This window comes from Trichosurus vulpecula, chromosome 8, assembly GCF_011100635.1.
Source record: "Trichosurus vulpecula isolate mTriVul1 chromosome 8, mTriVul1.pri, whole genome shotgun sequence".
In the NCBI taxonomy this organism is placed as follows: Eukaryota; Metazoa; Chordata; class Mammalia; order Diprotodontia; family Phalangeridae; genus Trichosurus; species Trichosurus vulpecula.
In genome coordinates, this window is record NC_050580.1 from 197,928,158 (window position 1) to 197,945,174 (window position 17,017).

Sequence of the window (17,017 nt, forward strand, 5' to 3'; positions counted from 1 at the left end):
ACTTAACCTTTCTGGGCCTCAGTTTCCTCTCTATCAAATGAAGGAGTGGGACAAGGTGACCCTGAAGGTTCCTTCCTGATCCAGATTTTTGATCCCAAAGATGGTGTGGTACCACAGAATGAGAACTTGGGCTTGAGTCCTGCCTGTGCTCTGCATTACCTGTATGCCATTGGGTAAGTCACTCTGCCTCTCTTAACCTCAGTTTTCTCATCTGTAGAATGAGGGGCTTGAATTAAATGGTCTGTGAATCTACGATCCTAAGAGGTCTCCTCCTACTATAGTGGAATCCACACCACAGGCTGACTTGGAAGCAAAGGAGAGAGGAAATAGGCCAAGCTAATGATAGGCATAGGGGCTGTGACTTCATCCATAGGAAACTTCCAGGGGAAAAATCCCCTCCATCATTGCAGGTTGACACCTTCTCTGTAACTTAGTTTTAGAGTTGCCTAGAGCACTTAGAAGTTAAGTGACTTGCCCCAAGATCACACAACCAATATGTATCAGAGGTAGAAATTTAACTCAGGTCTTCCTTACTTCAAAGACAGCTTTCTATACATTAAGCTGCAAATGAATAATATACTAATAGATATTTGTTGAATTAAAATGACTGCCTTTTGTGACAGCTAGATGCCGCACAGTGGATAGAGCACTAGCCCTGGAGTCAGGAGGACCTGAGTTCAAATCCAGCCTCAGACACTTACTAGCTACATGAGCCTGATTAAGTCACTTAACCCTGATTGCCTCGAAAGAAAGGAAGGAAGGAAGGAAGGAAAGAAGGAAGGAAGGGAGAGAGGGAGGGAGGGAGGAGGGAAGGAAGACAGAAAGGAAAAAGGGAAGGGAAAGAAAAAAAGAAAGGAAGGAAGGAAGGAAGGAAGAAAGAAAGAAAGAAAGAAAGAAAGAAAGAAAGAAAGAAAGAAAGAAAGAAAGAAAGAAAAGAAAAAATTACTGCCTTTTACTTGAGATTCAGTATAAGACATACTCTTCAGATATGGCCAATATGGAAATGTGTTTTATTTGAGTATGCATATCTATTATAAGGCTTTTGTTTTCTTTTGTTTTCTTCTATTGAGGTGGGTTGGTTGAAGTGAGAAAAATATTAGGGTTAGAGTAAACCGCCCCAAAAGAAAGAAAAATAAAAGAGGGTCATTAAAACGTTAAAATGTACAGAAGGAAGGAAAGAGTTATAGGCAAGCAGATCGGCTCTAAAAGTTATATTTTGAATTTATTGATTATTATTACTATGGCACTGGACCTAGAGTCAAGAGAATCTGGCCTCCTAGATTTACTAGCTTTATGACCCTGGACAAGTCACCTAATCTCTGTATTCCTCGGTTTTCTCCACAGTAAAATGGGGATAATAATGGCACCTACCTCCCAGGGTCATTGGGAAGATAAAATAATACTTGCAAAGCATTTTAGAAACTATATATATATATATATATATATATATATATATATATATACACACACACACATATACATATACATATGTATATATACATATAGTTTATATACATATACGCACATACATATATATTAGTATATATTATATTATTTTTATTATATTTAAAAAGAAAGGCAAACAGTATATGATATTTAGGTTTCTTACACAATCTTTTCCTGTTCTCCTAAGTGTATGGAAATGCTCATTTTACTTGATATTTGTTACCCAGAATTTTTTTTAAAGGAATTTAACTTTTTAAAAAATCACTGCTTTTTAGTGCTATGGGAAACCTATACTGATTTTTTTCTTCTCATCCTGTCCTATCCCATCCTATCCCTGGTCCTAGGATGTTAGGAATCAGTGCCCTCTGCTGCCAAACAAGGAGAATTGTTTTTCCCCTCACAAAGACAAATTCATCTAGGAAATTACCTAAGTTTAGAGTTAGACTAATATTCTTATTTTCTTTTCCTCTGGAATATAAATGAATATTGCTTCACCGATAAACTCATTATTTGTCAACATATTTTATTCTAAGAAAAAAAACCAAAGAGACCCGTAGGTCTCAGGATACTAACTTGTATCTTAGAGAAAAACAACCAAAAGGAATGATTGAACAAAGGGGAGAATTAGAGAAAAAGTCAGTCAAACAAGATATAAGTAGAGGCAACACTAAAGAAAACTGCCATAACAATGATGCAGAGGGACTAAGGGAGGCGGTTATAAGATTATAAATTTAGAGCTGGAAATGATCATGGAGGCCACAAAGTTCAGCCTTCTCATTTTAAATATGAGGAAACAGAGGCAGGGAGAAGTAAAATGACTTGTCCAATTTCATTCAGCTAGTAAATTTTGCCTCTCATCTGTATTTTTTTTTTTGGAATTGACTATGGGTCATAATCTCAGTGTGGATTTCCACTTGCTCTTTATGAAGTTATCACCACAGGTTACATGCTGGACCAATTCCATGTTCCAATGCATAAACAAGAAAACTGGATTTTAAAAAATTGAGCCAAGAATAGAATTTTTTTTTAAATGAAACTTGGTCCTAAACCAACCCATTTCCCAGACAGAATACAAAAGTTTACTGTAATCTGGTCTTACCATATTTTATCTCTTCTCTCGCATGGCATCATCTCTGCACGTTCATCATAGAACATGTCAATGGTCAGGTTGCCGTCTGTATTATGTGCGGATCGGAAATTGGTAACTACTCGAGTTGGAACTCCCAAGCATCGCATCACTGGAGAGGGTAAAAAGAGTTGGCAGGGACTGACTTCATTTAAAGGTGGACTATTTGGTTCAAATATGCAGATTCTAATTCTCCGGTTGTAAGGAGGGTCAAAATCATACAATAAGCATTCAGATTGGCCCTTGCTGGGATGCCTGTTCACCCCCCTCCTGCCTCCAGATGCTGGCAGCAAAAGATAGAATATGGTACTGGGATTTTCCCAACCTAACCCTAAGGTATGGGATTTCAGAAGCCAACTTCTCTGCTGGATGTGAGAGATAAAAAAGGGAGTGGGGGAGATTTTTTTCTGTCAAAGGTCACTGTTCCAGAGAAAATAATCACCCCTCTCCCCCCAAAAAAACCCACTCAAACAAAGGACTAGCAAAGGACTAATGTGCCTATACTTTCCTGGAATATCAAAGCATGTATCAATAAAGGCTTCACTAGCTTTTCCTCTTCCTGTGAACCTTTTCTATTTCTATTGACCCTAACTCACTCAGTAGAATTTCCAGACTGTATGGGATAGAGGGATTAAAAGGGTTTTTTTTTTTTCAGAATCGAGAGCTCCTTGAGGGCAGGACTATGTTTTTGCCTTTTTTTGTATCCCTAGTCCTTAGCACGGTGCCTGGTATGTAGTTGTTTTTCAGTTGTATCTGACTCTTTGTGACCCTATTTGGGGTTTTCTTAGCAGAGATACCGGAATGGTTTGCCATTTCCTTTTCCAGCTGATTTTACAGATGAGGAAACTGAGGCAAACAGGGTTAAGTGTCTTGCCCAGGGTCACATAGCTAATAAGTATCTGAGGCCAGATTTGAATTCAGGAAGATGAGCCTTCCTTACTCCAGGCCTGATGTCACTGCACCACCTAGCTGCAAGCTGGCATGTAGTAAGTCCTTAAAAAAATGTAGTAAGCCCTTAATAAATACTTCTTGAATGACTAAATTGAGCTGAAAGCAAAATAGTCTCTTATCTCAAGGAGCTAACTCTCTAACTGAGGGAGACAGCACACATAAGAGACATCAACTGTAAGGCACATGGAGGTCTATAGTGAGGCAGATGGCAAGGCCCAGGCATTGCATCATCAGGTGAGATGGCAGTGCTTAGGGGTATGGAGGACATAGTGACAGGATGGGATCGAGGGTGTAAGTGATCAGAAGTTAATCTTGAGGGAGCTAGGTGGCACAGTGGGTAGAACACCAGCCCTGGAGTCAGGAGGACCTGAGTTCAAATCCAGCCTCAGACACTGGACACGCTTCCTAGCTGTGTGACCTTGGGCAAGTCACTTAACCCCAATTGCCCAGCCTTCCCCCCTTCAGGAAAAAAAAAAAGAAAGAAAAATTAATCTTGGCAAGTATCAAGTTTACTTTATTTGAGACAGGAGGAAAGAGGAAATCAAAAGGGACCAGCTGATGTTACACAGCAAAAATGCATACTCAATGAAACCCATTCTGTTTTGAAGTGTCAGCAGTGCTGGGAGCAAGATCGTCAAACTTAGATAAAAGGGTTTAGCCAGGGTTGAGGACTGATAGGACTGGAGCAATAGAATATGAAGAGGACTCAGGATTCATTTCTGTTCCTAGCAGAAGACACTCCATCTCTGGACTCTGTCCCATACCTAGAATGGTCTCCCTTCTCCTCTCTGCCTCCTGGCACCTCTGGCTCCCTTCAACTCCCAGCTAAAATCCCACCTTCTTCAATAAGCTTTTCCCAGTCTTCCTTAATTTTAATGCCTTCCCTCAGAGATTTTCTCCCATTTATCCTATATCTAGCTTGTTTGTACATAGTTTTCATGTTGTCTCTCCCGTTAGACTGTGAGATCCTTGACGTCGGGGACTGTGTTTACGACTCTCCTCAGAAGTTTTCTACACTTCTCCCCACTTGTTTTTCTCTCTCTCCACCCAGGTTAACACCCTAGTTTTACAGATGAGGAAATGGAGAACCAGTGTGGGTCGGGTGATTTGCCCAAGGTCCCACAGTAAACGTACCCTTCTGCATGTTCGTTCGTTCCTATATCTTCCCATTTTCCCCTGGCATCTCTGTGGGGTTTTCATGCCTGCACAACAATTACTGCAGTGGCTTAGAGTATGGTGCTGGAAATGGTGTCCTCTTCTCTCTCCTGCTCTGTCTACACTGTTGCATATCCCTGGGACACACAGCTGCCATCTGGCAGCTTCCCAATGAACTGTTTTGGTGTCACCGCTTGTTTGCATACCAAGCCCTTCTACTCAGAGCCATTTGTGCTGCCTGAGGAAGGTTACAAAAGAACCCCTCAAATCTCAGATCCATTTCTCCTGGGACACTGAGGCTGTTGCTGGGAAGACTGTATAATGGTTGGGGAGAATAGGGCAAGGGCTGGATAGAGAAGCTCCTCTGGGGTTTGGCCATGGGAGAGACACCATCTGGCAGCTTCCTATTTTAACTAATTAGTCTTGCTAACTAAGTACCAAGCACAGTTGTTTTTATGCTATAAGTGCTATCAATGCTCTCTAAATGTCAGAGCCCTGGGGAAGGTCAATTTCCCTGTCCTAGAAATTGCTCTGATTCAGCTACCAGGGAAGAAAGGAGCCCATCTGTGTCCCAAATTTCTGTGTTCCCAAAGAAACAGACAGACAGACAGATTTTTGAACACTCTTTCTAGACTGATTTCACATTACTCCCCCTCATAAACTCTATGTTCTATCCAAGTTACTTGCTCTTCCAAGAAGAGACACATCCTTCCTGCAAACTGCCCTAAGAGACAAAAGGTCATTGTCAGAAGTAGAGAACTGGTTAATGGGAGCACAGCCCTTAGAATATGCACAGTGAGTTTCAACCCGTACGGTAGCTCAATGAGCTTGTTTATGGAAGTGCATGATGGAGGGGTGGCTTTTACCTCTTCATTTCAGAAATAAGCATGTTGTTGTTGTTCAGCTGTGTCTGACTACATGCCCTCATGGACTTTGTCTATAAAGATACTGGAATGGTTTTGCATTTCCTCCTCCAACATGTCCCCATTTTACAGATGAGGAACTGATGCAAATGGGGATTAAGTGATTTGTCCGGGGTCACACAGGCAGTAAGCGTCTGAGGTCAGATTTGAACTCAGATCTTCCTGACTCCAGGGCCAGTGCACCACCTAGCTGTCCCATGCATAAGCAAGCTCTCTCTTACTATTTCCTAAAAGCTTACTGCTTATAGGAAAACCCTTAAAATTGGCTACTGAGCTAGAGTGAAAGAACATGCAAAAGGCCCAAGCTGGAGAAATCTCTTTCTCCCTCTCTCTCTCTCTCTCTCTCTCTCTCTCTCTCTCTCTCTCTCTCTTCACCTCCCTCCCCTGCCCCTGGTGGAGAATTAGGCAAGAACTGCTCTGGGTGGGGAGAGAGGCAATAAGAGCTATGACATTATCTCCTTATCTCCCCAATGGACAGCCATGTGGCCGTGAAACCATGGCCATCCCTGTTTCTTCTGTCTTTATTGTGTCTAATATTTCCTGATCTTGGGTGAATGGATATCAGAGATTATCACTGTGTCCTCTGAGGCAGGGAAGTAAAAGGCCACCTCACCATCACCCACTTCTGGAAGCAGACTCAACCAAGCCTCCCTGTGGATTGATATCAGGCAGAGTTTGCTGCACATGTTCCAAGAACACTGGCCAGCAAACCTTGGCCCCACCCAATTATTAAGAAGGCTAGAAGTGCTAAGAAAGATGAATTCACAGAGTTTAAGAAATCATAATGGAGGTGCTCTACAGAGGAATTTCAAAACTACGTGAGTTGGAGGGGAGGAGGTTGTCATCATCAATCAAAATAATACAGCAATAAAACCCCAGCGTATATATTTAAGTTGCTTCCTAACTGTAATTAGCACAATGCTTAAGAACCTCACCAGAGTACTTTGAATATAGAAAAAAATAAATCATCATATTTCCCTGAGGAAAAAAATGTGAAACTTTGTGAGATGAGTGAATGGATGGATAGAAGAATAAGGAGCTAACATTCTAATACATTTACTTCATGAGAATAATTCATTAATTCCAGAATTAACTGATACTTACTACATACCTAGCCCTGTAGTATAGGATGTGACAGTCAAGCATGTTTAACCCTTTGTGGGGTAGAAGATTCCCACCTGTGCACATCACAGCCGCAAAGACCCAGCACTGCCCATATCTCACAGGCTGACCTCCGGTGGCATGCCACTGTCTCAGGATGACGACACTCCCATTCCATTCCAAAGGGTTGACGCCTGTGGAGTGATCTTCACTCCAATTCCCCTGTAACACCCCATTGTCATCATTGCTGTTGATCTGGAAAAGACACATTTGACTTTTGAATGATGGTGGCAAAAGTCAGACAATTCTGTGAGAGAGAAAGGACGAAGAACTACTGAAGACAGTAACTGATTTCCTTCTTACCATGGCACTCACCACCCTACAGATGTACATGACGCTGTTTCTCTGGGAATAGTCCTCAGAGGGATTGTTTAAGAAGTTCAGGTTTCTGTCTAGTATCTCGAAGCAGATGTCTATAATGTCATCTTCAAACTTCCCGGTGATTTCAAGGGAAAAAAGTGAAGAGAGGAAGGGGAAAAATGCACCAAATCATTATCAATCACAGAAATGTAAAATAAAACAGCTTTGAGATATCATCCCATGCCTACCAGATTGACAGATGCCCTTCAATTGGGTAATGGCTAAACAAGTTTGTGTATATGATTGTGATGGAATACTACTGTGATATAAGAAAAGATCAACGATCTTAGAAAAACATAGAAAGACTTGGACCTATGAAGGAAGAAGCTTTCCCCCTCCAGAGAAAGAACTGACACATAGAAATATGTACAGTATGGTCTTACATATATGTATATGTAGATACATATGTATCTCTCTATATAGATATATATATGCATATGTATGTATAGATATATTTGTGTTTAATTGTAGCCTTCTCTAGGACAGGCTGGGGAGGGGGGAAGAAGAAAAAACAAAATAAAATAAAAACTACACACAGAGAACAGAAGAAAGCTTAGAAGGAAGCACAGAAAAGCTGAGTAGCTCTGAAAATGATGTGTAGTATTTATCATATAGGTTTTCAAAAAAAGGAAACAGTTTGAAATGGAAATTTATTGTTTTATATTGAATCCTCTCTTTATGTTTTGCTGTCTACATGAAAATGTTCTTTTCTTCTCTTTTCTTGTTTTATATTTAAGTTTAAAATCAATAAAAAAGTTTTAAAAATAAAACTAACAGCAGTTTAAAAGGAAAAGAGCCGTGTGGGTTGGAGTAGTTTTTGCAGGAGGTAGGTCTTGAACTAGGCCTTGGCCAATGGGCAATATTCAAACAGGCAGAGGGAGAAGGGAGAGCAATCCAGGCAGGGCTAGCAGCTTGGGAATGAATGGATGTACATTTAGTGGTAAGGTGAGATACATTTGAATAAGACTGCAGGTGTTGAGAGACTAGGGAAGAGGGAAGCAGGTTATAGGGAATCTTGAGCACCCAAAAGGGGAGCTAGAGGAGCCATTGCAGGTCCTTGATCTATGTTTGTGACAAGCTGCAAAATCTTTGACAGAAAAGTGTTTAACTTGACTTTAGGTATTGAATAATTCATTAAGAAGAAGGGATAGAAAGTGGAAAATCCCATATGATTGCAAGGTGTTCCATACCTCACCATGCCACTACATCTTCAACTTCTTCCCTTCTAGTGCTTGTGTATAGTCAATCAATGAACATTAAGCACCTAATATATGATAGTTGGGGAAGCTCGGTGGGGCAGGGAATAGAGCACTGGGTTTGGAGTCAAGAAGATCTGAGTTCAAATCAGGCCTCAGATACTTACTAGCTGTGTGACTGACCCTAGGTGAGTCACTTAAGCCCAATTGCCTCCAAAAAAATAAATAAATAAAATGTAACTGAGAAATGTTTAACGAAAATTAGTAAAAATGCAATAGAATGTAGATGATATTAATATAGGGTTTTATAAGACAAAGATGCAGGAACTCTTATGTTCAGTTTAGTGGTCCCCAGTTTCTATTTGTGCTTGACATGACTGGTATAGAATACTGTGCTAGGCTCAGGAGAACTAAAAAAAATTATATCAGACATAATCTCTCATGTAAACCCTCATAGAGCTTATAGTTTAGTAGGGAGATAAGACACAAACGCAAGTAATTATAACATACAGGATTACAGGATAAAGCCTTTAGAGAGATGTCAAATAAAGGGTTTTGTGAAATCTGAGAGACAAGGTCATTACAAACAGGGGCCCCAGAGAGTGTTCCTTAGAGGCAATGGAATCCGAGTTGGGCTTTAAAGAGTGTGTAAGAATTCAACAGCAATGAAGGGGAGAGAGGATGCTCCAGGTATGGGGAACAGCATGAGCGAAGACATAGAGGTGAGAAAACACAGGGTACGGTCCCCAGAATACGGCATAGTAGACAGTGTTGGACTTGGTGTCAAAAGACCTGGATTTGAATCCTGTCTCTGACCCTTAGAAGCCATGTGATCATGAACAAGTCACTTAACCCTTCTGAGCCTCAATTTTCTTATATATAAAATGAAAGTAATAATATTTGCCTACCTTCTAGTTAGTAGAAACTAACTTAAGGGCATGGTGTTAACATGAATTTGGGACTGGGTTTTTGCAGGGAGGGAATGAGAACAGAGAGAAGTCCAGTTTGGTGGGCATATGTCAATTACAAAGGAAGTAATATGAGATAAGGCTAGAAATGTATAATGATGACAAATTGTTGAGACCTAGAATCCTAAGAAATTTAGACTTAACTCGATAGGCAATTTTTGTTTAGTTGTTTTTCAGTCATATCTGACTCTTTGTGACCCCATTTGGGATTTTCTTGGCAAAGATACTGGAGTGGTTTGCCATTTTCTTCTCCACATCATTTTACAGATGAGGAAACTGAGGCAAATAGGGTTAAGTGACTTGCCCAGGGTCACATAGCTAGCAAGACTCTAAGGCCAGATTTAAACTCATGAGGATGAGTCTTCCTGATTCCAAGCCCAGTGCTCTATCCACGGCATCACCTAGCTGCCTAGATAGACAAGAGGGAGTCACTGAAGATGTTTGCAAAGAGCAATATGTCCAGATCCATATATGAGATATATTATTCTGGTACGAGTATGAAAGATGCATTGGAAGGGGAAAGGAGTGGAAGTGGTCTGATCTGCTAAAAGGCTATCACATTACTGACCCAACCATTCTGGAGAGCAATTTGGAACTATTCTCAAAGGGCAGTCAAATTGTGCATACCTTTTGATCCAGCAATACCACTACTAGGTCTGCATCCCAAGGAAATCATTAAAAAGAGAAAAAGAGCTACATGCACAATAATATTTATAGCAGCTCTTCTTGTGGTGGCAAAGAATTGGAAATTGAGGGAATGCCCATCAACTGGGGAATGGCTGAACAAGTTGTGATATATGAATGTAATGGCATACGTTATAAGAAAGCAGGCAGATTTCAGAAAATCCTAGAAAGACACGTCAACTGATGCAAAGTGAAGTGAGCAGAATGAGGAGAACATTGTACACAGTAACAGCAACAGTGTGCTATGATCAACTATGAATGACTTAGCTCTTCTCAGCAATACAACAATTCCAAAAGACGCATGACGGAAAATTCTATCCACATCCATAGAAAGAACTATGGAGTTTGAATGTAGACTGAAGCATATTATTTTCACTTTTTTGTTTTTCCTGGGTTTCCCCTTTTTTTTGTTTCTTCTTTTACAACATGACTAATGTGGAAATATGTTTAATGTGATTGCACATGTATAACCCATATCATATTGCTTGCCATCTTAGGGAAGAAAGAGGGGAAGGAAGGGGGGAGAAAATTTGGAACTTGAAATCTTATAAAAAAATAAAAGTTGAAAACCATCTTTATGTATAATTGGAAAAAATAAAATACTATTTTTTAAAAGAGGCTATCACATTAGTCCAGCTAGGTGGTATCTAGAGTGTATACTAGAATAATGGCACTGGGAACAGACATAAGAATAAATATGAGAAATGATGGTACAATTTACAAGACTTGGTAATTGGTTGGGTATTGGTGGCAAAGGAGAATAAAGAGTCAAAAAAGTTTCAAGTCTTCAAATATAAGTGGGTAGATGGTGATTCCATAGATAGACATAGTGAAGGTAAAAGGAAGAATAGTATTTCATGACTTTCTCCAGTGAAATTCAGCAATCTGGGAGTAGATACACAGGAATTCCTTCATTGCAGAAGGCTGTCCAGGAGGCCATGTCCATAGCAGAGAGTCATGTTTTAACGAAATAGGTATAACCAACTGCAGCCAGATGTTAGACTTCACTAGCCCCCTCAGAATTTTGGGGTGATACTAGTTTTGACTCTGCTTTTGTTTATCGCCTCCTGGCCCTTCAGCTCCCTGATCCTTAACCCTGATTCATAATTCATTCCTCTAAAGCTAGGAAGGACCTTAGAGATGATATAGTCCACTCCCTTCATTTTACAGATGAAGAAACTGAAGTTCAAAGAGGTTTAGTGACCTGTCCATTGTTACACAACTAGAAAACATCAAAGGCAGAATTTGAACCCAGTTCTTCTGACTCCAAAGCCAGTTGTCTTTCCACTATAGCACACTGCCTCTCAAAACCCAAGTTTTTGATCTTAGACTTGTTTGAAGGATAATTCTGCCCATACCTACCCAAAAATTTCCCACTTTTGAACCTATAACCTCCTTCCCATTCCCCAATGTGGGAAAGCTTCAGTCAACACCATGGAATCTGCCCAGCTGAGGCTCATGAGAGGAGTAGACAGACAGATAGATATCATCAATATACCCCATGCTTATGTTTCAGGCCAAGTCATGGTCCACCTGGAAGACCCTCCTTGTTTGCCAGGCATCTTCAGACCATACCTGGAAAACTCCTGCACTAGATGTCATTGCACATTATGATATTACCTGTCCATAGTTCCAAGGCCATGGAGTAATCCAGTTTTCGTGCCCTTTAAAAATGAATCCATAGTCCATCATAACATACTCCTGCAACTGTGCTTCACTAGGCAGATAGACTTCATCCTCTGAGAAGTGAAGAGTAGAGAGGGGGAAAATAGCAAGAGTCAGGGAAAGTCCTTCTGTCTGAATTAATCAACCAATTGGCAAGCATTTATTAAGCACTTTCTATGTGCCAGGCACTGTGCCAAGAGCTGGGGATACAAAAAAAGGTAAAAAACAGTCCCTGTCTCAAGGAGTTTACATTTTAATTGTGGAGATAGCACATACATAAACAAATATATACAAGATATATACAAAGTACATGGAAGGTAAGACCTCTAGCAGCTGGTGGGGGGCAAGGGGAGAAGGGAAGGAATGGGAAACCAGGAAAGAACTCTATGAGGAGGGTAAGCCGAATACAAGGCTTTCAGTGGGGAAAAGCAATGGATTGCTTAAGGTATGCTGGTATCTGGAATCAAGAGTAAGTAGAAAGCACATCTGTGTCACCTTAGATGAGGTATTTAACCTCTCTAGGTCTCTGGTTCCTCATCTGTAAAACTGGACTAAATGACCTCAATGGTCCCTTTCAGCTTTAAATCTTATGATACTATTGCTAAAGCCAATGATAGAAACTTTTCTGGGTTTTTTTCTGTATTTTTTGTGTGAAAAGGAACAGCAGGGACCTTCTACCCTTAGATTCTTTGCCAAATGGTCTAGCACCAGGGGAACTGACTCAGCCTATTTGTGGTACTCCCACTGACACAAGAGTCTGCTTAGGATAATAAGAAATTGCCAGGATTTTTCACGCTTTCTTGGGTGATACGTTCATAGTGCATCTAGTGGTCATTAGGCCTTGGTAAACAAATCCTACCTGAATTCCAAGGGTTAAAAAGCAGGATGAACTCCCCAAGCTGATAAGATTCAGCTTGGCCTGATGAGTGAGAGATCTCTACCTTCAAAAGATAGCGACCAATGATGGCATTAGCTGGAGAAGACAGGGATACCTGGAGTGAGTTCTCGTATGTACTGAAATCAAAAACACTCCAGTGGTTCCCATCTCTGGCCTTGGTTGGGACAAAACTCACTTTGGTTCCCAGTGACTCTGTGGGCTGTGGACCTAGAGTAGAGAAAAGAGGGAAGACAAGGCCTCAGAGTTTTTAAAATCCCAAATCCTTAATCCAAATCTGTGGTGTAGGGGAGGGTGTTTGTTCAGTTGTTCTTCAGTCATGTTGGACTCTTCATGGTCCCATTTGGGTATGTTTTTGTTTTTTTGGCAGAGATACTGGAGTGGTTTGGCCATTTCTTTCTCCAGCTCATTTTATAAATGAAGAAACTTGAGGCAAACAGGGTTAAGTGACTTGCCCCAGGTCACAAAGCTAATAAGTATCTGAGGTCACATTTGAACTCAGGTCTTCCTGACTTCAATCTTGGTTCTCTATCCACTGCAACACCTAGCTGCCAGGGGAGGGTAGAGCTTTAACTGTAGGCAGAGCAGATGGTCAGTTCCTTGTCTTAATTCCATAGGTGCTGGGAAGACTGCCGCAGCCCAACTACACCCCTATTTGCTTCCAAATTCCACAATACATTTATTTACCTTCTCATAGAATTATATATTTAGAACTACAAAGGACCTTAGAGATCATCTGGTCCAGTTGTCTCTGGCAGCTAGGTGCCACAGTGGATAGAGTTCTGCCAGGACTGGAGTCAGGAAAACCTGAGTTCAAATCTGGCCGTAGACACTTACTAGCTGTGTGACCCTGGCAAGCCACTTAACCCTATTTGCCTCAAGTTTCCTCATCTGTAAAATGAGCTAGAGAAAGAAACGGCAAACCACAATAGTGTGTTTGCCAAGAAATCCCCAAATGGGGTCAGTCACAAAGAGCTGGACGTGACTGAAACGACCGAACAACAACAAATCCAACTGCCTCATTCTGAAATGAGGAATTATAGACCAGAGAAGTGATGTGACTTTCTGGAACCACAGCATCTCAGAACTGGAAGGGCCCTTACAGGTCCACATGTGAAGAAGACCCCTTTGGTAGCATTTTGGACTAGTGGCCATCCAGCTTCTCACTGCACGCTGCCAGAAGGATCTACTCCATCCAGCCAATGATGGGACTCTTGGTCATTTTAAAGGTAAGCCCTTAAGCCCAGAGTCACACGTGGCTGGAAGCAGGCCTCAGCCCTCCAACATGGCTGACTTTGGAACCAGGAAGTATATTCTATGGGATGGAGCCCATAGATTAATTCAACTTCTACTAGAGAAGACAGCTTTGACAACGTTCCCTTCTTCCTCCTTCAAACCCAAAATCAAACAGAGAGGAGAAAGATAGTGTGGTGCAGTAGACAAAGTACTAGACTCATATCAGGAAATTCTGCATTTGATTACCATCTCAGACATTTGTTACCTATGTGACCTTGGACAAGTCATAAACCTCATTGGGCCTCAGTTTCCTCACTTCAAGAAGGAGATTGGACTCAATGATTCCCTCAGGTCCTTTCCAGCTCCAGATCTAGGATCCTAAGAGACTGGATTTGAGCCCAGGTCCCCCAAATCCCGATCTATTTTTTTTCTTACTACACACCGTTTTCCCCTTATTGCAATGCAAAGAGCCCTGGGAGAGGTTACCCAACAAGCTATGTGTAAACTGGTTGGATTAGTCCCCTTCTCACTAAGGAAAGAAGGATGACATAGAGACATATAAGCAGAAACAACGGGAATGAGTGATGAAGGCAGCCCCTGATATGAAAGGAATTCCACCAAACTTTGTGTTTTTCCTTATCTAGCCTATGAGCTTTCATTCATTAATCAATTCAACTCTAAATGTAACAATCACAAAAAAAAATGTGGAGGGGGGCAGTCTCATACACACAGTACAATAGAAGAAGAGGGTTATACATGAAACAGTGGATTTCTATTACGTACAGCTTGCTTTTCTTTTAAATATATATATATTTAAAATTTTAAATATATATATATTTAAAAGTACGTGAAAAATTCAACATGTAGAAAACTATCCTATTTGTCTAGGATTTTTTCTGGCTTTCCTTCTGTTCTGCTCATTTAAAAAAAATAATGCCTCAATGTCCCTCTTTTCTTTCTTTTCCTTTTTTTTCCTTTGTTTTGCTTTGCTTTCTTTTTTCCTTTGGCTTCCATCCCCACTATCATACCATGTTTCTCCTGCTCTTTGTGGCTAATCTCTTTGACAAGACCCTCTACAACCACTACCCCTTCTTTCATTCTTTTCTTAACTAACCTTTTACAATTTGGCATCCAACCTCATCATTCCTCATCATGAAACTGCTCTATTCAAAGTTAGCAATGATTTCTTAATTGCTAAACCCAATGGGCTTTTCTCAATACTCACTCCTCTTGACCTCTCTGCCATCTTTGACACTGTTAATCATCCTCTTCTTCTTGATACCCTCTTCTTTGTAGGTCTTTGGGCCTCTGCTCTCTCCTTGTTCCTCTCCTAACCACCTGACTACTTCTCAGTGTCCTTCACTGGATCCTTACCCAAATCACACCCTTTAACTGTAGGTGTCTGTAATGTTAATGGGATATGAGATCTTCCCCACCCATTAACAGGATTCATGTGGAGTCCATTGGTGAAGGGACGTGCCTAAGGAGGAGCTTGCTTAAGGGAGGTTTGCTTTAGGACCTTTTGGTACTAAGATAATTAGGCACTGAATCAAGGGAGTTGTGAGGCCTTCTGGCTCTGATCCTTTTTAGCCAAAAGTGTATGTGTACTCTGAGGTGAGATTTTGCTTTGGGGGCTCACTTAGGAGAAGGACCTTTTGATTTCCTGGTTGAGACTCTGAGTAGCCTTATGTTCAGAGCTCCATGACTACTCAGATGTAAAGGCTCTCTCAATCCAGTGATGTATGTAAAGTATATAGCAATATTGCTTTGATCAGGCAGTTAGAGGCCTGTCTGTTGGTCTTTGTGCTAATTTCTCTGCTTATATTTTCTCTGACATTCAGGGTGCTGACTTTTCCCCTGAACTAGTGAATGTAATTAAAGAAGATTGTTGACTCCTTTAAAGTTGCTTTCCTTTAGAAGCAAATCAAAGAACCTGTGCTAGCAAGCCATCCTGAGTATGCTAGGATGCTTGCTGCTACAATGTCCCACAATGCTCTGTCCTAGGCCCTCCTCTTGTCTCCTATACTACTTCACTTGGTGATCTCATTCTCTGAAATCCGCCTATCCCCAACCTCTCTGCTGACCTCCAATTTTATATTTCCATCTGTCTTTTTGGATACCTTAAACTGGATGCCCAGTAGACATCTTCTTTTAACCATATGTCCACATTATTCATGCTGTAAAGAAGAATTAGAAAGAAAGGGGAAACCATGGGAAAGAAAAAAAGAGAGATCTGCATTTAGACTCTGTAGTTATTTCTCTGGATGTCCATCATAAGTCTTTTAGAATTGTCTTATATGGCTGCATTGCTGAGAATAGCTAAGTCTATCAAAGTTGGTCATGACACAATGGTGCTGTTACTGTATGAAGTTCTACTGGTTCTGTTCACTTCACTCAACATCAGTTTATGTAAGCCTTTCCAGGTTTTTCTGAAGTCCACCTGGTCATCATTTCTTATAGCACGATAGTTTAGCACACAATTTGTTTAGCCATTCCCTAATTGATGGGCATCCCCTCCATTTCTAATTCTTTGCCACCACAAAAAGAGCTGCTTCATGAATATTGTACATGTGGGTCCTTTCCCCCTTTTTATGATCTCTTTAGGATACAGACCTAGAAGTGATATTGCTGGATCAAAGGGTATGCACAGTTTTATAGCCCTTTGGGCATAGTTTCAAACTGCTCTCCGGAATGGGTGGATCAGTTCACAACTCCACCAACAGTGTATTAATGTTCCAATTTTCCCACATCTTCTCCAACATTTATCATTTTCCTGTTTTGTCATGTTAGCCAGTCTGATAGCTGTGATGGCCCAGTAGACATCTTAAACTCAACATGTCCAAAACTGAATTTGTTATATTTTCCCCTAAACCCTTCCTCCTTCCAAACTTCCCTATTATTGTCCAGGGTACCACCATCCTCCCAGACCCTCAGGCTCTCAACCTGGGTGTCAGCCTCTTACCTCCCATATCCAATCTGTTGCCACAGCCTGTCGATTTCACTTTTACAACATCTTTCATATGAGTCCCCTTCTCTCCTCAGACAATGTCACCACTCCAGTACAGTCCCTCTCCACTTCATGCCTGGCTAACTGCAACGGGTGGATCTACTTGCCCCGAATCTCTTTCCACTCCAACCTTTCTTCCATTAAGCCATCAAAATGTTTTTCCTAAAGCACAGGTCTAACTATGTCACACACGCATGTACACACACACACACACACACACACACATACACACACACACACATGC

At 41.0% G+C, this 17,017-nt stretch overlaps 1 protein-coding gene across 1 annotated transcript in view; it reads right to left on the bottom strand.

Moving 5' to 3' along the window:
- Positions 1 to 17,017, bottom strand: part of TGM7 (transglutaminase 7) — a gene marked incomplete at its 5' end in the record, with an annotated part of 32,937 nt that overhangs the window by 13,459 nt on the left and 2,461 nt on the right. Inside the window, 5 exons of the mRNA XM_036736799.1 lie at positions 2,546 to 2,684; positions 6,780 to 6,957; positions 7,066 to 7,194; positions 11,591 to 11,709; positions 12,495 to 12,740. Coding sequence (XP_036592694.1) covers positions 2,546 to 2,684; positions 6,780 to 6,957; positions 7,066 to 7,194; positions 11,591 to 11,709; positions 12,495 to 12,740 — 811 coding nt within the window. The remainder of the gene's footprint in view (positions 1 to 2,545; positions 2,685 to 6,779; positions 6,958 to 7,065; positions 7,195 to 11,590; positions 11,710 to 12,494; positions 12,741 to 17,017) is intronic.